Source organism: Syngnathoides biaculeatus, chromosome 15 (genome assembly GCF_019802595.1).
Source record: "Syngnathoides biaculeatus isolate LvHL_M chromosome 15, ASM1980259v1, whole genome shotgun sequence".
Lineage (NCBI taxonomy): Eukaryota > Metazoa > Chordata > Actinopteri > Syngnathiformes > Syngnathidae > Syngnathoides > Syngnathoides biaculeatus.
This window is the reverse complement of record NC_084654.1, coordinates 13,423,231-13,450,204: the sequence shown is the minus strand read 5'-3', so window position 1 is coordinate 13,450,204 and position 26,974 is coordinate 13,423,231. Positions and strand designations below refer to the sequence as shown.

The window sequence follows — 26,974 nt, the reverse complement described above, 5'->3', positions numbered from 1 at the left end:
TGGAAGCAAGCCGAAACAAAACAGACAGAATTAGAGGCTCATATCCTGTGTACTGATGGGAGGGGTTTGATGAAATATCCTGGAGACATTCATCTTTCGCCAGCGGGTGCACCAAAGCAGGAGCACCAGGCCAGCCACTGATTAAATGCTCCTAATAGAGGCCATTCATCTCCTCCTGTTGAATCTACGGTGTTGTTTAAACACGTACAATTAGCCAATACAACGCAAAACCTTGGTCGTGTGCTAATATAAAACTAAAGCTGCAGCTCTCTGATTTACGCTCGTCAACATGGCGCAACTTTGACCAACACTTTGAAGCACAAGGTCACGTGAGAAAAAAAAGAGATGATAGATAGATAGATAGATAGATAGATAGATAGATAGATAGATAGATAGATAGATAGATAGATAGATAGATAGATAGATAGATAGATAGATAGATAGATAGATAGATAGATAGATAGATAGATAGATAGATAGATAGATAGATAGATAGATGGATAGATATGATATGTTTCCAAGGTGAAAAACCTTGGCCAAACCTGTAAATTTCATAGCATCAGTGTAAACATCCATCAAGCCATGCATTTTCTTTTGCCGCTTATCCTCAAGAGGGTCGCGGGAGTGCTGGAGCCTATCCTAGCTGTCAACGGGAACGAGGCAGGTTACACTCTGAACTGGTTGCCAGCCAATCGCAGGGCACATCGAGACAAACAGCCACACTCACAATCACACCTCGGGGCAATTTAGTGTCCAATTAATGTTGCATGTTTTTGGGACGTGGGAGGAAACCGGAGAAAACACACACAGGCATGGGGAGGACATGCAAACTCCACACACGCGGGGCCGGGATTGAACCCTGGAACTCACAACTGTGAGGCCAATGCTCAGTACAAACATGAAATTGAAATAAATGGAAATAGCACACAGGCACACGCACGCACACACTCAACAGAGATGACCTAATGAAGTTTCACCTGCCAAATACCATATGGACCCAAATTGTACACAAAATAATGAGGTGAGTGGATCATACTGAAATAATTATCCAATAAGACAGGCCTAAAACAATTATCTGCTCATATCCTGCCAATTATACAGGCTTCTGATCACACATCTATTTGCAGGATAATATAATCACATAACAGACAAGATGGTATTGCAGGCTCTAGCACTCCTACGACCCTTGTGAGGATAAGCACCACATAAAATGGATGCATGGATATAAATCATTCTGTTGAGGTCATCACCACGCAGGTCATTTTGAAGACGTTCTGCCTTCATATTTAGAAGACGACATCATAGCAAGCTCTGATGTTGGTGCTGGAGTACAAGAGAAAAGAAGTGGGAAAAGGCTGGAGGGGGGGGAGGTGCTGCTGCTAAAGAGGTCACCCGCTGTCTTGTGATGAAACAAAATCCTCTGAGACCACCACGCGTTCATCTTACCTTTAAGCCTTCTCAAATGCAACACGAGCGTCCCCTACAGACCAATTGTCATCCACGTGTCAATCGACGGGTAAGCAGGTTGAATACTTGTTGTCCTCCATCATTCCCTGGTGCAATATGGGCACAATATAAGGATTCCTTGAGAAATGTCATTGGTTACACTTTTAAATTAAGTCTAATAGGAATGTAAACATTTTAATCCCTTTCTTAAGGTAATATAACTTATAACACTTGATTACATTTTCATTCCATTTCATTTTGAATGCATCGACAGAACCCTTCCTTACAACATTATTTTTGAATCAACCACCAATTTCATCTCGATACAGATAAACTGGTAACAAAACATGATTAAATATAAATATATAATTTGCAAAATATATGTTACTTGGTGGCACGGTGGGTCAGCTGGAAAATCGGGGCCTCACAGTTCTGAGGACCTGGGTTCAATCCCGGACCAGCCTGTGTGGAGTTTGCATGTTGTCCCCGTGCCTGAGTTTTCTCTGGGTACTCAGGTTTCCCCCCACATCCCAAAAACACGCAACATTAATTGGACACTCTAAATTGCCCCCAGGTGTGATAGTGAGTGCAGCTGTTTGTCTCGATATGCCCTGAGATTGGCTAGCAACCAGTTTAGGGTGTACCCCGCCTCCTGCCCATTGACAGCTGGGATAGGCTCCAGCACTCCTCCCGACCCTCGTGAGGATAAGCGGCGAAGAAAATGTATGGATGGATGTTGTATGCGAGAGAGAACCACTAAGTGAAGTAGCAGGGAAGAAACCCTGCATTTGCGATATGTGGGTGCATCCTGACCCCTGCTGGACTGCAATGGAAGAAAACAACAGTTGTGACCGAACTATATCAGCAGCGTACAGACAAGCATTCATTTTCAACAGTGTTTATCCTCTCTTGGGTTGCAGGCATGCTCGGGTCTATCTCAGCTGACTCTGACCTTGAACTTGTCCCCAGGCAATTGCAGGGCATTTATAGATAAACATTCACACCTACAGCTATCAGTGAAACTCCCTCTTCGGTTAACTTATTTTAGGAATGTGGAAGGAAATACTCGCATGCAAATCCCACACAAGGGAGGGCGGATTTGAACCTGGGTCTTCAGAACTGTGAGACAGATGTGCTAACCAGTCACCCACCGAAGAAGGGCAGCGGCACAAGACCCCATCGATGTCTGGGCAAAGACAAGCCCGACAGAGAGCCAAGTCCTTTTCGGCACAAGTTTATTTTTGTCCCATCAGAAGAAATGCACAGATCTGCAAAGCTACGACATATAAACGGCCATACGATAGCAATTCCACGTTTGCTGTGCCATATCAACTCAGATGTCATTTACACAACATGTAACATTTGCATGTACGCTGCCTTCAGCAAAAAACAAAATAAATCCCATTTTCTTCTTTCATGTCAAATGAAAAGTCTGTCGTCTACTTACAATAAGAAAAGACAGCACAAGGGTTTGCATAGCTTCTTTCTAATGTAGACTTGGTACTACAGTATAAGGCACTTCAGGGAAAACAATTTTTAAAAAAAATGATATTTTACATAATACCGTTTGCCTCTTCACTTCATTTTAAGGGACCACAACAAATGCACTTGACACTTCTTTTGGCATAAAGTCTCAACATTCTCTAAATAATTATGTTGGATTCTTGTGCATAATTTGACTGACAAATGGTCTCATAGCCCACACACAGACACACGCGCATACACATACACACAGTCCACTAGAGTTTCTCAAGAAGACAACATAACATTGTGCAATGATTGAGGGAGGGGTTATGCAGAGTAAAAGGCAATGCTGTCAAAAGGGCCCCGCAAAACCAAAACCTGACAAAGAAAATTAGAGGCTGACATCCGAAGGGAGAGTCGTGAGGGGATCGCACTTTGTTGCTAGATCAAAAAAAATAATAATAATAATAAATAAAAGTCATTTGGGTCGCCTTCAGTTCGGAGCAGGTGAGTTAAGGGTAGGGAGAAGATCAGAGCACCAGCACCCCCTGGATGTAGGCAAGGAGGATGCATCCCCTCTACCCCAACTGATCTTCGTACTGCTTGCGGAAGCAGTCTCCGGCGGGGAAGAAATCCCAGCAGCGCTCTTGGTACATCTTCCACACATATGACTCCTGACGCACACACACACAAATAACAGTATGGACTTAGCCTTTATTTCATGATTTAGGATTTATTTGCACGATATCTGGAGACTATTATGGTATGTTACACTTTAATAAACATGCAATAAATTAAACAACAGTAATCATTTATATGAAGTTCAGTCCAGGCAAAGGGATCTCAGGAATAATTTCAAAATCTGGTGACACTATTTTTGAGTCAGTGTAATCGTACACAATGTACTGCACCTGGCCAGTGTGCTCTGTCTCGTCCTTGTTGATGAGGTACATCAGGAAAAACCTTGAGGGGGGGGCAAAAAGTAGAATCGATGGGAACGAAACATATCAAGCAAAACTATACGAAGAAAAGCAACCTAAAACAAAGTTCAGAAATATGTGAGTAACAAAAATCTGAGTCTCTGATTTCCCACTAAAAAGGTTTAGAACTCCCGTTTGATGCCACAATATTATTGCAAAGCACAACTTCAACAACAATCTAAAAAAAAGTCCACCTCAACTCATTTCAACATAGTTAATTGGCACCAAAGTATTATGTAAAATATAACTATTTTTCTCAAAATGAAGCAGGTCAATTGACTTCAACATAGTACCTTGGCACAACAATGATATCTATCTTTATTATCAAAAGGGCAAAAAAGAAACATTGTTCCAGAGAGGTCTATCAAACCCAAATTTCTAAATGTTTCTTTGCTTTTAAAATGAGGGATGGGAAGGGGTGTGGGGTCCATGAGTGACCTGCTCCCTACTACAGTTACAAAGAACTGAAGACACAATGCAGTGCCCAATTCTTACAAGTGGAATACTCACAGGTAGTTGGCCAAATTGTGCTCTTGCAAAGTGTGAGTCTCGAAGCCGTGAGGCGTTGTGTCAAAGTAGTCGTTTCCGATCCCACAAATGAAACATTTTGTCTGAGGAGAGAAAGGGAAGAAATGGTGAGGATGAGGAAAAGATGTTGACCCCGTGCACTCACTGTTTATTTCGCTCACCTCCATGTCCTCTTTGACTTGTTCCTGCTGGTCTCTGAGCTCTCCAAAAGCATCGATGATTAAACCTGTAACCATCAACTAGGATGTTAGAGGCTCCAATGTGTCAGTTCCTAAGTGGTGAAGGGTCAGGGCCAACAAGGTTTACGGCCTAATCACAATCACAAGCACTGACCGTTTACATTCGTAATTCTAATATTGGTCCAGTGAACCAGTATTAACGTGATCATAATGGCCTCCTCATTTCATAGCATTTCTCCAGCTGCATTCTGTACATTCCATGTACAGTATGGGGTGGATGGATTTCCTGGTCCCAGCAGATTAACCTGCCATGTTCTGCCGATGGCCTTCAGAATCAGTGGTGCTCACGTATGTTATTTAATTGAACCTCACATTTCAAGTTCATCCTGCTAAGACCAGCCAGATGGCCCTCAGTGAGCATGATGTATTTCATTTAAAGGTTTCTGTTTTATCATGTCATAAATATTTGGCTTTTAACTGTTCCCAATGATTTTATTTTATTTTTTATATAGTATTAATCATTGAGTCAAGTTAATCTCCATTGAAGACACAGGTACCAAATAAACCATCCTCGGTTTTTAAAGCATGTAAAATGAGCTTATAAACGGTGGTGAATAAAAATGTGCCTGGATCTCACCCTGGATGATGGCCAGGAGAATGACAATCACAAAGAAGAAGAAGGTAATGTCAAAAAGGATGCGGTACAGCTCGTAGGGGTCACCAGCCGGATCTTCTATCTCATCGCCAATGCCTCCACCCGCTCTCACGCCGACATACATGTGGAATAAGTAGCACTGCGGAGGAAAGATGACACATGCAAGAGGCATTCCGCTCATGGAGGTATTCGCGTTTCTCTTACGGTCATCATGTCGTCGCACTTCATGTCTGGCTCGTCGTCATCTTCACTCTTGTTGTAGAACTTCCTGAAGAAGTTAAAGGCCACGACAGTGTAGAGGTAGACCACAACGGCCAGGAGGCCCACTGTCAACACCAGCTGCACACACACAAACACGCACACAAAGCAGTGAAACATCCACAGTATTACTGTGTGATGTTTATGGGATGCGGTAGCAAGTCGGAAATTCAATTTTCCTGACAATACACACATTAATGTAAAAACGTTCATCCAAAATAGCTTTATATAATGGGCAAAATGTTGCAGTACAGTAGCTGTGTGCTTTTTGTTTATAGTTCTGAACTGCACATGATGAATTTGGATCAGATTGTGAGAGTACTGCATACCATACAGTCGGCTGCATGAAGTGCCTCACCTGTTTGCCGTTATGAGTGACCGAGGACAAAATGGTGCGGAGTGTCTTGAATCCCATGGCAATGTCCAGTAGATGTGCAGCAAAGAAGAAGTTGTTGTAGTGCCCCAGAATGGACATGGTCGTGTACCACACAAGGTACAAGAATGACTGGTATGGAAAGACATTTGATGTCACATTTTATTTTTCAGGTATTCCTCCATCCAACTATCCACACTTACATTGTCTGTAAACACCACCCCCATTTTCCAGATATGGTACATTGTATCGATTGAGCTCAGCCTGTCCAAAGAAAAACAGTCAAAAAAATGTTTCAATTTGGTGCTTCCTTTTCTCTCTCGTCTCTCACCAGGACACCAGTGAGGCCTCCTTGGTGACGGCTTCCTCTGTAGGATTAAAATCCAGAGCACTTTTGTCCAAGCCCAGCAGCTCTGCAATCCTCTCAGCTCCGTACAGATCACCATATTTCTTGATCACCTACAGGGAAAACGGGGATAGAGGAGTGAATCTCAGCAATATATCAGCCTTAACAATGTTTGGTATCAGACGGTGTGAAAACTTCCATCCATCCATTTTATATATTGATTGTCCTCGTTTGAAGTGAAAAGTGAGGTGGAGTCTGTAACAGTTGAGTCATGGCAACAAGAATGGTACACTGTGGATTGGACATCAGGCAGTCATGCAGACGAACAACCATTCACACTCATATTCACACCTTTAGACAAAGACTAAAAAGAACCTTGAAACATGAATGACTATTTTTGGAAAACGGGAGGGAACCAGTGTGACCAGAGAAGTCTCATGCCAGCAAAGATTCGAAAGCCAGAATCTCTCAATTGTCAGATAGATGTGCAAACTACAATAAAATTGTGCTGCTGTGAGAAAATGGATTGAATGTTTTGTAAAATTGTTTTTATAATCTGGCATTGTTGTGCAAAAAAAAATTATACAGGATGAGAAAACTGCTGACCCTGAGGGCTTCATTTTCACAACTGGTGTAAAATCTAGCCCTGCACTTGGCGTAACTGCAAGGAGGCAGGGTTAGACTTGATCATGGTGGTTTTGTGAACAGGTTTGCACATCATATCTAAAACTAATATGATATTGGAGCGGGAATCATCACAACAGCCTTCAATCCCGTCCAATCAAAGTGGCTCCTCTCATTCCCTTTAAATGCAGTGTATGAGTGGCACACTGTGGCAAAATGTAAACATGACACCAGTAGGTGTAGATTTAGATAAACTAAAAATGTAATCTAATAAATGTGACACCAGAATCTCACTCTGCGAAGAGAGCGCACGACTTCGCTACACCAATACCCCCAGTGGGCAAAGACCAGTCAGCCATACGGGTAAATACACACAGCATATCTTACGCTTGCATGAAAATCGACATGCACCAGCTTTAAAGTTTAAACTTCTTAATGACTTTGATATAGCAACCCCAAATACACAATATTTTGGTTTGAGGAAACAAAATACTTCCACGGCTTACCTTTCGTTTGACAAATTTGTCCCAGTAATTGTTGGGGAAGGACCTGACAAAATGGCATAGAAAAATGTTGGTACAATCTTTGCAAAGATAATGAAATGATCTGAAAATCTGTGAGTTAAACTTACGGCGTATTAATGACCAGCCGGTCCCACTGTCCTTTGATGTCATCGTCTGACGGCTGCTCTGTGATGTAAAGCCCAGCAAACTCCAACTTCCTGGCGATCTCCTTCTCACGCTTGAACACCACCAGAGGAACCTTACATATCCAGTCATATGTTTATTTTATCCTTTGTTGTGTTCTAGTCATCTCCATTATGTTTCATTTGAAAAGTACACCATACGGACAAAAGTACAGTGGGACCTTGAAAGCTGTCATTTCAGGTGTAAAAACTCAGATCCAGTGTTGCATAAAATTTGGGATTGTTAACGTCCGTTTGCACAAATTGTCCTTACAAACTCCAGTTAACTGAGTGTCAAAGGATGATCGTTTTTGTTTCTTTGTGTCTTTTTTCAACATCCATCTATCCATTGTCTTAACCGCTTATCCTCAAAAGGGTCGCGGGGAGTGCCGCAGCCTATCCCTGCTGTCAATGGGCAGGAGGCAGGGTACACCCTGAACTCGTTACCTGCCAATCGCAGGGCACATGGAGAGAAACACCCGCACTCACAATCAAGGGGCAACCTAGGGGCAAGTTCGAGTGTCCAATTAATGTTGCATGTTTAGGGGATGTGGGAGGAAACCGGAGTGCCCAGAGAAAACCCACGCAGACACGGGGAGAACATGTAAACTCCACACAGGATTGAACCCAGGACCTCAGAACTGTGAGGCCAACGCTTTCCAGCTGATGCACCGTGCCGCTTCTTTTTTCAACACTTATTTCAAACAAGAAAAGACAGATATACTTGAAGATGTATGAAATAGATGATTAGGAGCTAGCCACGTGTATTATTTAAACCATGAAATAATGAGATATATTTTGTGTCTTGCTGACAGATAAGTAAGGTGATTTTTTTTTTTTTTCCTAATAACGGAACTGCTGGTTCTCTACCTTGTTCACGTGATACTGGGGATTTCAACGGGGTCAGACCATAGACTCCTGGATTCCCCAAAAAATGACTTGCAGTCAAAACATCAACGGAGCATATAACATATTTTTGAGACAAATGTCCCCCCATACACTCTGGACCGATCTCCAGGGGAGTTCAACTAACTTTGCATTCATATTTATGGACTGTGGAAGGAAGTTTAAAGGCCCAGGAAGAACACAGTGAGAGACCCTGCAAACACCATAGATAAAGGCAAACAACATTCCACCATGTTGCCTGACACCTTCTTCTTCTTTCTTCTTTTCCTTTCGGCTTGTCCCGATTAGGGGTCACCACAGCGTGTCGTCTTTTTCCATCTAAGCCTATCTCATGCATCTTCCTCACAGTCTTCATGTCCTCCCTCACCACATCCATCAACCTATGCTTTGGTCTTCCTCTCGCTCTTTTGCCTGGCAGCTCCATCCTCAGCCCCGTTCTACCAACACACTCACTCTCTCACCTCTGGACATGTCCAAACCATCAAAGTCTGCTCTCTCAAACTCCAAAATATCCAACTTTGGCTGCCCTTCTAATGAGCTCATTTCTAATCCTATCCAACCAGCTCACTTCGAGCGAGAACCTCAACACCTTCATTTCTCCCACAACAAGTTCTGCTTCCTGTTGTCTCTTCAGTGCGACCGTGTCTGATCCGCGCATCATGGCCAGCCTCACCACTGTTTTATAAACTTTGCCCTTCATCCTAGCAAATACCCTTCTGTCACATAGAACACCAGACACCTTCCGCTAACTGTTCCACCCTGCTTGGACCCGTTTCTTCACTTCCTTACCACACTCTCCATTGCTCTGTATTGTTGACCCCATTTTGCCTGACACCAGTAGCAATTATTTCGATTTCCTTTGGAATTTTTTTGTTCTGAATTCTGAAGGAATTGGAGTTCAACTTGTGTGTTGAAACAGAGAAATTGGGCAGACATTTTGAATTTAGGAATCCAAAAAGCCAAAGAACAGATCATTCCATAGCATTAATAGATTTCAACATCCCTAATAGTTTGAATAAGGGGGCCCAATGCTTTTGTCCATATAGTGCACAGTACCTATTTTTGTGTAGTATATTATGTTCATTAGGAATGTATGCGCGTACCTTCAGGTAGTAGTATCCCACTACACACAAAAAAGATATAATAGTGTGCAGTATTGCCAGACAGCGAAGTGTTGGTGCCATGTAACCTGTACTCTCTTGTAGGATAAAATATTCAAGAGAGCCATCTTCTTCTTCTTCCCGAGTTCTCCCTCGACCATTCCAAGGGTCCTCATCGTCAGAGTTATCACCAGTCACCTTATAACATGGAAGAATTTTAATATATTTGTTTGCCTAAATTTTAACCCATATTTTCACAACGTGCAGTGTTGAACTCACTTTATAAAAGAGAAGAATGAAGTTGATTGCAAATGCAACAAAGAGTGCCAAAAATCGTAGGTTGTAGAAGTTTCTGGCCAGGTAATTCTATACAACACATGAAGTAAAAATATATTCATGAAATACTCATAAGCCATTTATTGGATGAGTTAAATGAGAAGTAATCTGACCAGCATCTTGGTCTGGTAGATTTCCAAACCAGCACAGAAGCTGGCTGTGAAGGCCTCGGGTGGTTCTTTCTTCAGGCCGAGTCTCTTCTTGGGGACTTTCCTTTCCAATGGGAGCTCAGGAGGGGCTTCATCTTTGGCCTTGTCGTGGTCTTTCTTCTCACCATCATCGGAGCTACAACAAGAAACAATTCTCTAAGAGAGGTGTGTGGCAGTAGAACGCTTATTACTACATCCACAATAAAGTACACAGAATACTCACTCTGCTTTCTCTGAATCCGATTTGTATTCTCCATTTGAAGCCCGGTTCTTTGCAGCCAGCTAAAAAATAAGATTAACAGCTATTTATATTAACTGGAGAGATTGCAGATGAAGTCATCACACTCATTTTACAGAGCCAGCCTTGACTGCTTATAAAAAAACGTGTTGACATTTTAACAAGTAGTTTACATGTATGTATATTACAAAGAGTAACGAGGAAAAAGGTGACAACAAGTAAGTAAAGCTGATTCTGATAACGAAGAAAATGAAATGGGCAAAAGTTAGAAGTCGACCAGCATGACCGAACATTTTGCGTTCGAGTTTAGAGGTTCCAGTGAATTAGACAGCACTCACCTGAGCCTTCTTCTGCTTGACAGCGGCAGCTATGGATGGAGCATCGCCTCCCACGACCACCTCAGACACGTCCCCCAATCCAGGCTCTGCGCCATGTTTTCCCTCCTTCCTTGGTGGGACGTTGAGCAGCTCGGCCATCAGGTCGGTCTCCGTGGCGTCCCCTTGAGCTATGTGACCCAGCTCGGTCAATGCTGACACCTCATGGGCCTCCATCTTCTCCGTCTCCAGGATATCACCGTGGATCCCAAACTGAGTGGGATCTGGCATGTTCCCCAAGATGTCTGTGACCTTCATATTCTTTGCCCCTTCAACAAGGCCACCCCCAAACATGGTCGTCCACAAAATATGGAAGAAACCCCACACCAAGCTGTAGACAAAGTGGAGGAAACCTGTGACGATCATCCAGAAGAAAGCAAAGAAGCCTTGCACAGTTTCCCTCACACTCATCTTCCGGAATTTTCTGTACTGCTGTTTCATGCTTTTGAGTGTGAGCAGCTGGCGAAAGTGGCAGATGTTTTTCCTCATGGAGATACAGGCAAAGGTGAAGGCTGAGGAAGACTCCAAGATCACACTCTCCTCCTCTTCCTCTTCCTGGTTCTCGGCCACACTCTGGTTGTCATCTTCGTCATCTTCCTCCTGACGTTCTACTGGGTCCGGCTCTGAAATCTGGGATGCTAGTTGCATCTCGAAAATGGTATCCTCGCAGAAGTTTACAAACAGTTCCATTTTCTCGCTCTCTCCGCCTTCATTGACCACATCAAAGATGAACTGCCGCTTGGACTCCTTCACCTGGGGCTTCTCCCACTGGGTTCGACTCGACTCGCTGATCTCAAAGTAGACTCGTTCGATGCGCTTAGCTCCACCCATGATCTCAATACGGCCCAAGTAGGGTTCAAAGTAGCTGAGGACACTTTCGGCCAGGTCCAGAAACGTCAAAAGGCGAGCGTCATGTGGCATGTGCTCTGAGAGGTTGGTCAGCAGAACGGCCACGTTAAAGCCGATGTCCTTAGCGGGCTCGTGGAATCTCTCCACAAACTGGACATAGTTGAACATGTCGTTTTCATCCGCCTCAGCACAAGACAGAAGAAACTCAATCTCCGACTGGGAATACTGCTTCTGGTTCTCCATGGACTTCTGGAAATCCTTCTTGGAGATGAAACCTTTGCTTTCGGCATCATAGATCTTGAAGCTGTCTGAGGTGGTCAGGTCCTTCAACTTGAGGAACATGTCAAAGAACTTGAGGATCATTTCCACATTGCTGGACGATTCCACCAAGGTGTCCACCATTTGCTTACCGATGGTCCCATTGACAACATTTCCTGCAAAGAGATATGGAAAAGAAATCTGCCGCATCAAAAATGTGTCATTGTGCAGATTACGTTGCAGTGTTATTGTCTCACTGCAAACACGTTCTTATCCGTCATTAATGTTCTTACAAATGCAAGCTGCTATGACAGATCTGATGGACTTCACCTTCGAGAAGAGAGAGCATCATAACGATCATGTCCTTCTGGAGGTCCAGCAGCTCCTTTAATAATTCAATCTGACTGGAGTCCTGTTAGTAGATAAAGGCAGGACTGAGACAGCTGGTGGCCCCCTTTGAACTATGCTGTCCATTGTGCATGGTCTGCAAGTAGACACCTGCCTCGCAACTCCCAAAGTGTGAATCTAGATAACCTCCATCCATCAAACCCGGCATTAATGTTGTTTTCTGTCTGAAAACAGATGTCTCGCCACTCCAAATCATTTAAGGTCTTTATCAACACTGGATTTATGACAACTAACACCAATCTGTTCAACCCTTTCATGCGTTAAATGGAAATCGTTCCACCTGTTCTCTACCTCACTCAGCATCTTTGGTGGAATATTTTTAAATTTTAAGTAGCCAAAGCAAGTTTACTTCGGTAAGCAAGTAAGTTTACTTTACTTTAATGTATGGGGAAAAGTCCTACATATTGCATTGATTAAAATATTGTGTTATGAGTACTTCTGTATTAAGATGCAGTACATTCCAGTTACAAATGATTCTTTTGTTAGTTTGAATCTGGCTGTATGTATGTACATGTAATTGTTCTGAGACGATAATGCCGGAGAACACATTAACATTAGGAGGAGAGAGAAAGACGGACTGAGGCAGAGTACACTCTGGACTGGTTGCAACAAATGATACTGCAATATCATTATCCATTATTCATCCACCCATCTTCTGAGCTACTTATCCTGACAAGGGTCGCAGGGTGTGCTGGAGCCTATCCCAGCTGTCATCAGGCAGTAGGCAGGATACACCCTGATCTGGTAGGCAGCCAATCGCAGGCAACAATTTTATGCTATTTTTACAGTAATCCCATGTTACATGTAATAAACAAAAGAAGGACAGGTTGCCATTCCCAAATGTTGAGTTGGCGCCAGATTTCTTGGGCTTTTCGGTTAATTTTATTATAACAACGTATTGTCTTCTTTATTGGTATACATCTGGTGTATTGTACAAGTATACAGTATATGTATACAATAGCCTGTTGATCATTTCACCCAGTTTGGGTCTCAATATGGATCAAAATTTCAATTTCGGAGATGAGTTCAAAAATCTGATGCCATCCTGGTTGACTGGGAGTGTATTATGAGGATAAAACATCAGAAAACCTCAATGTCAAATGTAGATTGGGATTTCATACCTGGGATAACTTCATCTGCATGTTGGCAAAAACATGCAGGAAGCCCACAACTGCATCCCACAATCTGCTATGAGCCAGACTCTGCTGGTTTCCAATACATGGACCCTAGAGTACACAGCACTGATCTCAGTTGATAAATGAATTAATTGCACTCACACTGGTCAAATTGAACTGAACCCCCGCTGTGGTATTGTGTGTCGTGATACTGCACCTGTATGTACTCCGTTAAAGAATTGAAGACCTGCTTAGCAACTGCCAGCGCTTTTGAGAAGTTCCTCTGACCTGCCTCGTCAATTATATCTTTTCCGGAGTAGTACCAGTAGAAATCACTGATGGATTCCTGTCTCAGGAAACATAAATGCTTATCAGACAGTGGAAAATGTAACATACAGTAATAGACAATATAATACAATTTCAAAGTGTATTTAAGAAAGTGTTCATAGCAGTAATCAGACCTGAAGCCTGAGCAAGTAGTCCACAGTGCTAATAATGATGTTAACTGTAGTTGTGTTTCCAGTCTGTGTCCTGAGAAAATTCTGGAAATCTGTAGATAATGAAGTCCCACCGTTAACCACTTAATATTCCAAAATCAGTTTACCATGATCACTTCTTGGTTCAAGTGTATTAACATACCGTTGTTGTGTCCCTCACACAGAAGCTGCAGAAACCTAAAAAGATCTTTAGTGAACTCGTCATTCTGAAGCACTTTGGAACCTGCAGAGGCAACAAAGCAAATGAACAATTTGTTTTCAGTGGTAAAGCACTCAGATACAATTCCCATTTATTAAGACAAGAGTGGGAGGATTGTTTTTGCACTATACAGAAAGCTTGCTTTCTAGTTTGCAAATTACATGTACAGTACAACAAAAACATAATAATGCTAAGAAGACTGAGCTGAGTTGTTTAAACACCAGCAAAACCATTTTGGTTCTTGCAAACAAAGCAAAGACTTTACTCTTAATATTTACTGGTTAGTATAATTCAAATGAAGGCAAAACAAAACAACTGGCAAGCACTACCTTCTTGTGAAAGAAGAAGGTATTTGGGTCACCTGACCACAGACTGAACAATATATTGTATTGATCTACCAGATGTTAAAATGTGCATGCATGCGTTCCTTCAGCCCAGGTTAACAAAAAAAAAAAGAATAAGGTGCTTGTAATGCATTCAGGGTGAAAAGTGGAGAAAGGATCAGAGGGGCATGAATAAAGGAGTCAAACAGGGGGGTAGGTGGTTGGTGGGAGGCAATCAGGGTATCAGCATTGCATGTAAGAGTAGAATCTAAACCGTTGTATTTACCCCGCTCACTCACGTTGACTGCGACCGATGACATAAAAATGATCATAGGAACAAACAAAAGCAGACATAAGCAAAGGAGGACATTGATATTCAATCACATCCACAGGAGACAATGATTGTAGTCCAGATATGACTAATACGGACAGCGATTTGCAACACAAGATTGTAATAGAAGTTTTAAAATACATTAAAAAATCTACAGACTGGGATTAAAACAGTTACCATCACTTATGCCTGAAATTATGAAATCGGAAGGGGCTGCAATACGCATCATGGAACATATTTAATATTTATACAACTTTAGGTACACTTGCGCAAACTAATGGGGTCCAATGCAAGACCTTTATTGATCTTCTAGACGCAAAGAAATAATTGATGTTGTTAACGATTGCTTGTAGTTCCTAGATGGGTAGAACTGCACCATACTGAGTTGTTTCAGTGTAATACTCTACCCCAAGGATGTAATTTACAATTTAAAACCAAATAGAGCGTTACAAACGGTTCTCGTTTGATTGTGCAAATGTACCTAATGAAGTAATCGATGACTACATACTGTATGCAAACCTGCTGTCAAATGGATTCAATCCATTCAACAACTTTATATTTGTACTTGATGTGAGTAAATCAACGTAATTGGTTGGCCGTAAAAAGACAGGACTTGGACATACAGTAACACAGGCTCACCTGTGTGGTGACAATATCGACATGAAACAAAACCATGATATGAAAATGGAACTACGCAACCACAAAAGAGCAAAGAAATCTGTAGCTCCGGAGTGTCCAGTGGTGTGTCAGAATCTCAATAGACCTGAACGACATGTTAGATCACAGCAACATGCCTGACTGTAGTCCAAAATTCAGCCTTTGAAAAGCTATTCATACTCAGAATGTGTATTCATACTATATAGTTGTTAATAATGTTGTTGAGTTTAGAGCATTTTTATCTTGTTTTTTTTTTTTTTTAATCACATTAGCTTGGGTAGGTATGCCAATTGAAGTGGACAATCGTCATGTGTACCTGAAAAGAGAGAATATTGGAGACTTTGAATGTTTTTGTGTGTGTATGTACAGTAGGTTGAGTACTGTAGGTAATATGGTAGCAGGATTGTGTAAACACCAGAGGGCAGGCTTTCACTTTTTGGCACGTTGTCGCATGGATCATACAGGAAAACGCTGTTTTCTCTACTTTATCTACAAATCATGAGGTTGTTGGAAGTTAAGTAAGGATTGTTACCTTTTACCTGAACATGACAACATACTAATGCAGGTGCTATAAACAATATGTAAACTATTGTGGGTGCTGATTAAGTTTCTTACTTGATCCCTCTTCTGTAACCATTCCGAGACCTTCTGCTTTGTTTTGCCTCTCAAAAGCATTCAGGTCCAGCACACTGACAAGGAAAGATGAACATTATTAGCTGACATTCATTTAGGTCTATATGGTTAATTTTTAAAAGAGCGAGAAACCTCATTACCTGCAAGACATCATTAGTCCAGATAAGCTTTTGAAGAAGCCGACATCTCGCTTCTCTTTCAGGTAGTCCAACATTTTCTGCACAAAAGAAGATAGTTAACTAGGTTCATGGAGTTAATTAAATCGTTTCTGGTTGGGAAGCAACCACAACCTGCTGGACCAGAATGTTCCCCCCATTAAGAATGGAGATGCCCAGTTTCAGGGTGAAGGTCACCATGGCATCCAATCGACCTAATGACGAAAGAGTGTAAATCATACTATATTGCTAACGTGGTGGGTGCATGAGGATGGACGGGTAAGAGGTTTTACCTTTACTAGCACCAATCATCTGGAGCAGCATTTCTGCAGCCCCACGGTCATGCAGTCGGGCCTGCTGGTACAACATCTTTTGTTTCTCCATTTCCTTCTCCTGTAAGGCACCACACACATTATGCAACATACAGTGTGGTAGGGAAAAAAAAGAAATAATTTTACCGTTGGCTTCAATCGTACCTCAAATGTTTTCTCTTTCTCTTCCTCATCATTTTGCTCTTCACCTTCAGCACAACTCTGTGAGGGAAATGTTATGTAAAACTGGCACATTTTTACATCACTCAGTCAGTCAGTCTACGTTGTACCTTTGCCATCATATCTGCATACGCGATATATAACGGATCATCTTCCAAAGAGCTGAAACAACCATAAGACAAATATTGTACGGTTAAAGGATGCACAGCCACAGATCACGCGTCATCTGTGTGTGCGTGTATGTAAATATGTATGTTTACCTGCACTCTGTAAGAGCATTGTGGCTGAAGTGCAAAATGAGTTGGTGAAGAGGATCGGGCTGCTTTCTGACTTCCTCCTCTTCCTCATCCTCTCCTTTGTGTTGTGTTTTCTGGACAAGTTATGGCATTTCATCATTAATTATGGAGTCGGACACGACAACTGTGGCGTGACAGCCCCTCACCTTTTACTAACGAGCTTCTAATCTGATTAAAATACCACAAGCATGCTGAGCATCAAGCACAAGCATTGATTAACATGCTACACACACACAAGGCGACATGCTGGATGGCAAAAAGCATGATTTTCCATCAGCCCACTATGTAGCATTCTATGGACATCCAACGATTTATTCAGGAGCACAAACAACTCATAGTACCTGTCAATCTACTATTGTTTAACTTTTCGATAAAGAAACTGCTTTTTTTTTTTTTTTTATTTTGTCCCAAGTGTCTTAATTTCCATGTTATGTAAGAAAATGGTGTTGAAAAAATATTATACCTATTTTCAAAAACTTTCCAAACTCCTAAAAACTTTGATTTGGTTAAACAGTATAGAAAACAGATTGATAGATGCACGTCAATTCAACAAAAACTTTGAATCCAACTATTTGTACGCCGTACATGAGCAGTACAGGTGTGACAAAACTATTCTTATTAAATGCTGTTTAAGGTTTTGATAATACCATACCATACATCATTGTTTTTCCATTCAGTACATGATTCTCCTTTTATATTTTTTACAAAAGGGGTCAAATAGTCAGGAACTAATTGAAAAAAATAAGTGTTTTCTTGGAATTACTCTGTAAAATACAGCTCTGACAGCATTGTAAAGGGTATGAAGAAGAAAAAAAATAACAGAACAAATATCGAACAGGTAAGCCGAGACAACGTGATTGGATGCTCTCATGGTTTAATTAAACGCTGCAGTTGCACAAAAAGTACTGAGTGATATTGCTCTGACATCAGCAGTAATGTCATGCTTGCTATAGAAAAGTGCCACCTAGCTGATAATTCGGGAAAACAACTTCAACCATGTACAACAACGTCAAAGGCCGAACAGGAAGAGGAGGGGCAAGCCTCCCCAAGGCACAAGGCCACTGTCGTCAAGGTGCTGGGATGGGCTTTTGAACTCTAAGTAGTACTTACTGCAAGATCTTGTACTAGCTTCTCTTCAAAAGAGTACTCCTCTGTTTCTATCCATATTCTCTGATAGGCCAGGAGGAAGAGATTAATAGAGCGATGCCTAGGGAGGGGTCAGAGGAAATTAGCCTGGGTTAGGTCAAAGACAAGGAAAGGAGTGGAGCAGGCCCTTTAAAAGAGGTGTAGAGTTTTTAGTTTGGGGTGCTGGTACATCCCACTGGTCTTTTTTTTTTTAACTTGTAAACAGCATATCTAAGTAAATAAAAAAATGATTTAAGTCATTAGCCAGCTCATTGGGACAACAGTAAGTCTGCCTAATAGTTTTGAGGTTTGGGTTTTGAGTTTGTGCTTCGCCCTTCCATTGCGACTTTGCATGTTCTCCCGGTGCTTGTGTGGATTTTTTCCAGTTGGTCCAGCTTCCTCCCCACATTCTAAACACATGCATGACAGTTAATTAAATATTTAAATTGTTAAGTTGCATGTGCATGTTTTTTAGTGTGCTGCGATTGGACAGATAGCCAGCATCTTTCCCAAAATCAGTTGGAATAGGCTCCAGCTCATCAGTCACCTTTTCAAGAAGACAGGTTGTATAGAAAGTGGATAAATGGATGCTCTCAGAGGAAGACCGTAGCAAAAGCCATCACACACTGATTCTATTTTACAAATTGGTCACTAGCTGTGAGGAAAGCCAGATAAATACATGGAAAAAAAAAAAACCCTATAGAGGAATGTACTCACAAGACTATAATGTATTTGACCAACAAAATGGCAAATCAGCTCTTCTTTCATTGATGCCCTACTGCCTTATATACTGACCAGTGGCGACACCAACAGGGATATTTGAATGGATGGAAGTAAAGGTTTGTGCCTGGAGGCAAGCAAGGGCTCATTACAGGAGGAGCACGTGGTGGCAGCAACATTGTCAACATGGGTTAGGCTACGTTACCGTCAGCATGGAAAGCAGACTGTCATAGTCTGAGTTCTCATGCATTTTCTCCAGCCAAATATATTGGTAGGCACCCAGGAAGTAATTATTGTTTTTGTCCCTGAGGGAGGCAAGTACAATACAGTATGACATTGAGGATGCAACAAAGATTTTCACTTCAATATACAGTACTTTGCTCCTTCACATGCAGGAATGTAGTATTCGGGAGCAGAAATGTGTCGGCAATGGAAATAGAGTTTAATAAATGTTTGCTATGCTTGGACATATTTCAGTGTCAGCAATTGGGAATGAATGTGACATGCTGCTTGCCAGGTAAGCAGGCAGGCAGGCAGGTTGCCACAAGTGAGCACATATCAAAGGTGGCCGCCCCCTGCTTGGGGCCCGTAATTGTTTTCCTTCTACTGTAGGTTGCTTCCTGTAACTGAGTTACAGAGCAGCAGGGTATGAAATTGCTAGTGTCCCGTTTTGTATTCCTTGAAAACATCTGCAGGCCAGACATTTTTTCCTACAGAGAGGTGCATTAATGCATGGTCAGAATCTAGGAAGAGAAAAATGGAGCTTGTGAGTCTAAGCCAAGAGGAAAACACAAGTGTGATGCTGCAGATGCTATCAGAACCATAAGGAAGTGACCAATAAGCCATAATAAAAATTAATAATGCTATGTGTTTCAGCATCATTTGGTGCACAGGACACACCTAAGTGTAGATACAATATATATTGTTATTTTTCAATACCTCGGCAGATTATAAAGTGGAGCCATCCGGAAACAAGCAACGACTGCTCTTTTGCGCTGCTTGGACAACAATTTCTGCCAGACACATTTCTTGGATCTCAGTGGTTGCTCCACCTGGCAGGAGAACAAAAACAGTGCATTGATCAAACACACACATACACACGCACGCACACACATTGCTTGCAATATGCATGACCTCAACCGTTCAGCATAATGTTAATGTTGTTGCCTGTGATTATTCTCATTCATCCTGTACATTTCATTCTCAGGGCATTGAATCAATTGGCTATGGACTGTTCTGAGTGTCTCGGAAGATGTTTGGTCTCTCATCTCAGCAGGCTTCATCAGTTCATGCACCAAAGCCTCGCTTGGACAGACGAGCCAACTGTCCAGTTGCCAGTTGCAATTCAATGCCCTGAGAATTTGAATATTGTTGTGAAACTAATAATAACTAAATTAAGGCAGACATCGTGAAAGTATGGTTCTATCCAGTGGTGTTATATAAAAAGCATGTGCTGTATTGCCCAAATGTTTTTGTTCTTTACTTTTAAAGTAGGAGCAACTACATCTTTATGTTTACAGCTATTGTTCAATTTATGTTAAGAAGGGATTTAGTCAAAACAGATGCTTGTAATGTATGTTAAAAGTTTACATTTCTATTTAGATTGCCTGTCAAAATAATAATAACTAATCCACTGAGCAAGCAACATTTTAATTGGCAGCCTAGAGTTTCATACCTGTGCAGTGGTATTTTACTCCAATCTCTACCAATATTACTAGAGTAGCAATATGCTATCCAAGTATTTTTAGAGGGAACAGACACTCACAACATAAACTAAGATTTAGCACTCAACAGCATGTTTCCAGCGTCAGCGAGTCCTTTTCCCACCAATTTACGCACACGTGTTTAGTGCCAACACCTCCAGAAAATGTGTGAAAATGCAAATGTTCTACCTGCTCCAGGTTAAAAACGGCAGCAGAGATCCTCTGAATACGATCCACCACCATCTCAGGGTCAGCAGGCCCCTCGCCTCGTGTCATTATATGTTTGTAAAGGTTTAACTGCCACCTCACAGCAGGGTCTTCCGACTGGGAGCAGGTTTCCAATAAGCATCAAATAGATAGAGCAAAAATATATGTAAAATAAATACTCCAATACACAATATGCACAGAGTATGGGGACGCTTCTCGCAAGCTCATCACGCAAAATGGCTTTTGTGTGCGGGTGCCCCACAAGGTCCGCACTCACCTTTTCTCTGAGGTGAAGATTGTGGCGAATGTGATCTTTGACCTCATCGTCTGTGTCTCTCTACAAAAGCAAATGTTCACCAACTTAGAGGCAAATCCGTACTGATGTTTTATCAAAGCTGCATTCTTGGTGGATGAGTGAAATTTAGTCTGACCAGGAGATAGCGCATCTTGGCCATGGAGATGAGCTCTTGGTCTCCCGGGGTGCACATGTTAAGGCCGATGGGAAGCATCTTCTTGAGAGCAGCCACGATCAGTGATGTCTGAATGGAGTAGAACTCGCCCCGCCTTTTCTTGTGTTTCCTCTCCTGGTCTTGACCCCCGGACTGGAAAATACAGTGTTCAATACGGCAGTCAAATTACAAAATAAACAATGAACTATAACTGTATGCATCTAAGGAAGTATATCTATATTAAACCTTTCAACACTGTTTTATCATTTTACAATGTTATGAAGCTGGATTGTAATAAAAAAGAGCTACTGCATTGTTTTCCAGCTCTGGCACAATCTGTGAAAACACATGCTCCACTGAAACAGAACATGGCACAACTGCTAAACAACCAGCATTCTCTATTCCAAAAGCAAGGCTTTCAGGGGAAAAAAAATTTGGAAAAGAAAATTCAATTTCTAGTCAAAGTGAAGTGCTGGAAAAACAGTACACATAAATTCATATCGAGATAAACACACACGTACACAAAATATACTTATATAAAACTACAAATACACACATTCGAGACAACTAGTGCCCCAAAACAGAAAACACCACAATCGATCAAGCAAAAACACATTTGGCTACTAAGGGTCTGGGCATCATTATTGCACCCCAAAACACATCAATTCACTCTGCCACCCACATGAAGTAAACGAGCAGAAGACACAAATAATATAGGGACATAATAATAAAACTTCACTATCAATTACAAAGCACAGACGCACAATACACTCTCGGCTTTTCAACTTATGAGCCAATAAGCTGTCACGTAAACATGCCCTGCATCACTCTACCTTTTCCTTAAAGGACTGGATGAGACAGAGAGAGAGAGAAACAGGAAGGGAGAGAGACAGGCAGATGGCGGATAAGGATGACAGTTCATGGAGGCACACAGTCACTACTTCGGTGCAATGTTGCGAATACATCCTTTGAAAGCATTCAACACTGACAAATATACACAAATATGTGTTTCTGGTGGATGAGTGTTAGTTGCATACATAAAGAGACACACACTTTGCTGCACATAATTAATTCCCCAACGTTTTCCTGTTTGATTCAGAAGCTTTGAAAGAGTGTGGTTGGGGTATTTTCAAAAAACAAGAGTATTTATGTGTGGACAAATACAAAGATAAACAAAGGATGAAAGCCAAACCACAGTGTGGACAAAACTAATCAGTGAGGCAAATTGAGAGAAGGGGTTCAATTTGCTTAAGGAAGAAAAAGAACCACTAGTCCAAACAAAATAGATTCTTCCATCACAAATGGACAAAAGAAAATAGAACGTATCAAAAATGTTGTAAAAAAAATGTCATTGTAGATGTCATATTCCAAGACAATGTCCATGAAACAAAACTTGAATTAAGTGAATGAAGCATGTACAGGTGGATCTGAATCAATTGGAATATTGCATAAAATGCACTCCATTTCAATATTTTGATTTAATTCAAAAATTAAAGTGCATTATGAAGAAAGACTACACAGAGTGAAATGTGTCATGCCAGAATGTTTCAATAATTTGGGTGATTATAAATCATAGGGAATAAAAACCTGAAATTCACCCTCAAGAAGTTTCAATATTACACAAGACACCAGGGACATTATTTTTAATATAGGAATTGTTTAACATTTCTCTTTTGTATGTAATTTTCCTATTTTAAATTAGACTGAAATAAATCATCTATCATATTTTATTTTGTTGAGGTGTACCTGGATATGGCTATATGGCTGTTTTTATTCCAATTGCTTGCCTCTAGAGTGCCACTACACTTGATTTAATCCAAGAAATAATCCAATGTTACGTCAGTGTTTTTAGGGAATGGATGAGAAACCAACCTTGGACATCTTTGTTTTATTGTCTCCAGTCAAGAAGGACAGGTTGTTGATTTCATTCTGGACCACAAAGTTCTGCTCCTCTCGTTTAAAATTCTGCGGGAAAGGGCAAACAGATGGAAGGGGACAAATCTTGTTGGATGTGCTGCTTCATCACAAGTCCCTTCTGTGTAGATCACCGCTGACTTACATGGGATTTGCACCAAAGGATGAAAATTTCAGCGACCATTTTGAAGAGCTCGATCGAGTCAGCATCTGGTTCTGTCAGCCATCTGGACCTGCAGCGGAGGGACATTTGACTCTGACTTCGTCCCCCTGAGCAGCTCCATGATGCTGACCTAACCTGTTGTTGTCCACATAGCGGATGAGCATGGGGTAAAAGGCGTAAAGGTCCCGACAGAGCACAGCAAACTCGTCCAGGATGAGCAGTTCGGCTTCCTGGGTGTCTCCCTTGCTGTCTGCCTTCAACAGCTCCTCCTCGGCCACTACCTTCACAGTTTTTTTCTTCAGCTTCTCCAACGTGGGCAGGAAGTGGCTCTTGAGCAGGGCAGTACGAGCTTTGCCGATGATGGGCTGCACGTACACTGGAAACCCAAAACAAAGAAATAGCGCGGGATGTATTTACAGTATATCAATATGCGTTCATCTAAGATGGCACGCTGTGGCGACCCCTAACGGGACAAGCCGAAAAGAAAAGAAGAAGAATATGTAACATAGTGTAATTAGATTTGATGTGTACAGTATTGTGCATGTCACGTGATTTTACCTCATTGAAAAAAACAAAGAGCATTTTCAGTTTTTCACAACAAAAAGATCTAGTACCATATCAAAAACCGCCTTAAATGGCCATTAAAACATGGAAAAATGGTTTTATTGGTCACATTATATTCAATTATGTTGTTAATTAGTTACGTAATTGTATGTTTTTATATAGTACAGTACTAAAGTGTTATTTTCTGTAGTTACTGTTGGTGGGTTTTTGGGTGTGGCTGTTTTTTGGGGGGTGATGGAATGGATTCATGGTATTTCCATCAATTTATTCCACTCCATGAATGTGATTTCACTGCCAAGACTCACTGACCATTATATAATAATAATAACAATAATAATAATAAGATGATGAGGAGGAGGATGATTCAAATGTGGAATTTTAACTTACCTGTTTGAAATGTAATTTGATCATGATGACTATTTACCATTATAGCTCAAACAAAATACTGAACTTTCTGTTTCTGACTTTAACAATAAATAAAATAGATATTTAAGAATGCAGTCATTAAATTCTTCTTTAATGTTTGTTTGACGACCATAAGAGGATCTAACCAATGTTTAGACCGTTAAGGTAGTGCAGGGTCAATGGAGATTGTGCCCACCTGCAATCCTTTTCATCCACGAGGCCTCATCGATGCCCAGGTTGTTGTTGAGGATCTTGAGGATGTTGCCCAGAATGAGGCTGAGGTGTTCTGAGGTGACGGTGGTGCAGCACACACTGCTGCCACCGGCTGGCTGGTTCTCGGGCCCCCTCTCCCACCAATAGGACAGGTAGTTACAAAGCATGGGAAGGACCACCTCAATCACATGGGGCATCTCTGTGTACCGTGCTCCAGATTCCGCCATGTCATTGATATCCTTCATGAGACCGTTGAGCCGGGGCATCCCGGGACACATTTCTTCAACTGAGTCTGGAATTCCGAGAACTAAAAGACATCAGTGTGGATTATGTGCTGTATCAACATCCTTTTAACCAGCTGTAGATTCGGCACATTAAAAGGACAACTTACTGGTACGCTCACGGCCACTTTTGGTGGTAAAAACTGAGCAGGGGTTGTACATATTGAGCATCGGCTCCAGGAAAGCCACCGGCATGGCCCCCGCCAAGGTGGCCAGACACTGGCCAAGAGCTGGCAGCTGTCTGGAGGACACAGAGAATAGTTGCGCCTGTCAAGGCTGGGATTTACAATAACTGAACTGCAGTCCTCAGAGAGTAACATCATTAATATTGGGGATACCTTTCTACGTAGATGTTTTTCCCAGTCCCCAGAGCATAGAGGCTGGTCAGGATTCGATAGCAGGACACTTGGACATCATCCACTGGAACAAGACAAACTGTATCATGTAACAGATGAGATGTCCTCTACTAAAAATCTCCTATTTGTTCCTATGTGTTATTAATTGAGTAGCAGGGTCAAAAATCCAATGCCGATATGTTATTAAGCGTTTATTAACGCAATTCTCACATCAAATGACACGGATTCAAACCATTCTGGTCAAGACAATCTGCTTGAGTTCAATATGACTACTACACTGTGGGGATTTTAGTGACTTCAAGTGCAGTATTGCTGCTCTTGGGAATTTGAGAAACCACTTTCATTCCTGTAACCAAGCAAATGTAGTACATTTTACATGATTTTAGTATATTTAGGGCCAGACATTGAAGAGACAAAATTATTATTACTTGGCCAACATATATCTAGGAAGCAGGCTATAGTAAGTACATACATAATAGGATAGTAAAGTAACTCATGACAGTGACTTTTTAATCTGCAGGAGTTAAAAACAAATAGTGGAAAAGTACAAAATACAATGGAAAGATGACAGGATAGGATTATCATCATTTTTAACTATGTTTTCATGTGAAAGGACCAAGATGCATTGCATGAAATGCTACGCTTCGGAATTCTGCAGTTGTCTTGTGAAACTACATAAACGTAAGAAAAAGTAAGAGTAACAATTTATACCTTTCAAATGAGAATAGTGCTATACGTTAAATTTTTAGAAGTAACTTACCAAACAACGTTTGCCACTCCTCTTTTCACATTCAGCATGCATATCAATTTGCTTGATCGTGTCTTAGCATTGACAACTTACAAAGCAGGTCTACACCAAAGTGATGTTGCGTGATGTGCTCGAACAGCGCAGTGAGGATGGGGAGCAGAGCCGCAGTGGTGTAGTTGATGTTCTGCGACACGCCTTTCATCTGAGAGCGCGAGTGCGTGAACTTCCCCAGCTTGAGGTTCTCGAAGGTCCTCTCCAGGTCCTCGGCGGCATTCTCAAAGAACGTCCTGAGCCCGACCCTCACCAATTCAGAGCCCGACTTCATCACTGTCCTGCCATCGTGGAAAAGTGCTGATTCAACACTCCGAAGGGAATAAACAAGGGCATAATTCTTGGCATGTAAAGCACAGCACTTCTCTGTATGAACGCTCGTGAAGTGTGAGTCTTCCGCCTCACCGCCGCTTCCACAGAAACAGTGATTTATTCAACAACTAACATAAATATTTACAATAAATCCAGGGTGACTTTGCTGGTGTCAGAGTACAGAAACGCTGTATGCAATCCATTAATACGATATGTTTGTCTGTTTTCATCATTTCATAATTCATAACATATAGCTAAATGAATAACAAGGCCTTGGTGTGTCCCAGTAGAAAGGATAAATGAAAGGCAAGAAACAATATGGCCTTCATTACACGTGAGCTGCAATAACAAGCAGCACATTGTAAGCCTTGGGCATCTGATGCTACATGCAACTTGTTTCCTTAATGAAATGCCAGCATGCTCTTTGCTATTGCCAGTTACTCCCACAAGACAGCCCAGCAAAGACAACATTTCATGACAAATGTGCTTTTAGTGAGGATGCAACAAATTTTAGTTAAACCCACAATGCTTGGGCGCAAATCCTTTCATTTTAACAGTTCTCTAGTTAACAGAATGTTTGCTTAAATTTCAATAAGATTATTCATAATATCATATTATTTGCTGTCATGTCTCCACCCACCTGGTGTCCAGTGTGTGCGCCAGGATGTGCAGACAGCTCACCATCGTGGTCGAGTCGCTTCCTAAGAACGTATATTTTTGCTACTTAAATAAGCATGTTTTGAACTTGTCTCAAAAAAAAAAACAATTGAAATTGAATGAATTAGGAAAGGGAGATAAAATGTAATCATCTACTTGAATATCCCCATTCTATTTAGAACACCACAATTTATATTTGGATAGTCTTGCTTTTTATCGGAAAATGTATCAAATTGATTGATCGTTTTAGTTA

General features: G+C 41.4%; 1 protein-coding gene across 1 annotated transcript in view; it reads right to left on the bottom strand.

Annotated features, from left to right (window-relative positions):
- Window positions 1–2,678: 2,678 nt before the first annotated feature.
- The window catches only part of LOC133512898 (ryanodine receptor 3-like), a 90,312-nt gene continuing 66,016 nt past the window's right edge, over window positions 2,679–26,974 (bottom strand). The window contains exons 62-103 of the mRNA XM_061842964.1: window positions 26,705–26,765; window positions 25,795–26,033; window positions 24,936–25,017; window positions 24,708–24,838; window positions 24,300–24,623; window positions 23,270–23,510; window positions 23,117–23,204; window positions 22,930–23,022; window positions 21,040–21,210; window positions 20,886–20,945; window positions 20,591–20,725; window positions 19,638–19,750; window positions 18,904–19,003; window positions 16,818–16,927; window positions 16,668–16,719; window positions 16,543–16,599; window positions 16,360–16,459; window positions 16,202–16,281; window positions 16,052–16,128; window positions 15,894–15,967; window positions 14,577–14,594; window positions 13,911–13,991; window positions 13,733–13,821; window positions 13,489–13,617; window positions 13,278–13,382; window positions 12,079–12,160; window positions 10,606–11,924; window positions 10,253–10,311; window positions 9,994–10,165; window positions 9,824–9,910; window positions 9,548–9,742; window positions 7,485–7,615; window positions 7,360–7,402; window positions 6,215–6,342; window positions 6,087–6,147; window positions 5,869–6,015; window positions 5,457–5,591; window positions 5,235–5,391; window positions 4,580–4,644; window positions 4,401–4,501; window positions 3,822–3,873; window positions 2,679–3,584 (exon numbers count right to left, since the gene is read on the bottom strand). Of these exons, the coding sequence (XP_061698948.1) occupies window positions 3,489–3,584; window positions 3,822–3,873; window positions 4,401–4,501; window positions 4,580–4,644; window positions 5,235–5,391; window positions 5,457–5,591; window positions 5,869–6,015; window positions 6,087–6,147; window positions 6,215–6,342; window positions 7,360–7,402; window positions 7,485–7,615; window positions 9,548–9,742; window positions 9,824–9,910; window positions 9,994–10,165; window positions 10,253–10,311; window positions 10,606–11,924; window positions 12,079–12,160; window positions 13,278–13,382; window positions 13,489–13,617; window positions 13,733–13,821; window positions 13,911–13,991; window positions 14,577–14,594; window positions 15,894–15,967; window positions 16,052–16,128; window positions 16,202–16,281; window positions 16,360–16,459; window positions 16,543–16,599; window positions 16,668–16,719; window positions 16,818–16,927; window positions 18,904–19,003; window positions 19,638–19,750; window positions 20,591–20,725; window positions 20,886–20,945; window positions 21,040–21,210; window positions 22,930–23,022; window positions 23,117–23,204; window positions 23,270–23,510; window positions 24,300–24,623; window positions 24,708–24,838; window positions 24,936–25,017; window positions 25,795–26,033; window positions 26,705–26,765 (5,840 nt within the window). The 3' untranslated portion in view covers window positions 2,679–3,488. The remainder of the gene's footprint in view (window positions 3,585–3,821; window positions 3,874–4,400; window positions 4,502–4,579; window positions 4,645–5,234; window positions 5,392–5,456; window positions 5,592–5,868; window positions 6,016–6,086; window positions 6,148–6,214; window positions 6,343–7,359; window positions 7,403–7,484; window positions 7,616–9,547; window positions 9,743–9,823; window positions 9,911–9,993; window positions 10,166–10,252; window positions 10,312–10,605; window positions 11,925–12,078; window positions 12,161–13,277; window positions 13,383–13,488; window positions 13,618–13,732; window positions 13,822–13,910; window positions 13,992–14,576; window positions 14,595–15,893; window positions 15,968–16,051; window positions 16,129–16,201; window positions 16,282–16,359; window positions 16,460–16,542; window positions 16,600–16,667; window positions 16,720–16,817; window positions 16,928–18,903; window positions 19,004–19,637; window positions 19,751–20,590; window positions 20,726–20,885; window positions 20,946–21,039; window positions 21,211–22,929; window positions 23,023–23,116; window positions 23,205–23,269; window positions 23,511–24,299; window positions 24,624–24,707; window positions 24,839–24,935; window positions 25,018–25,794; window positions 26,034–26,704; window positions 26,766–26,974) is intronic.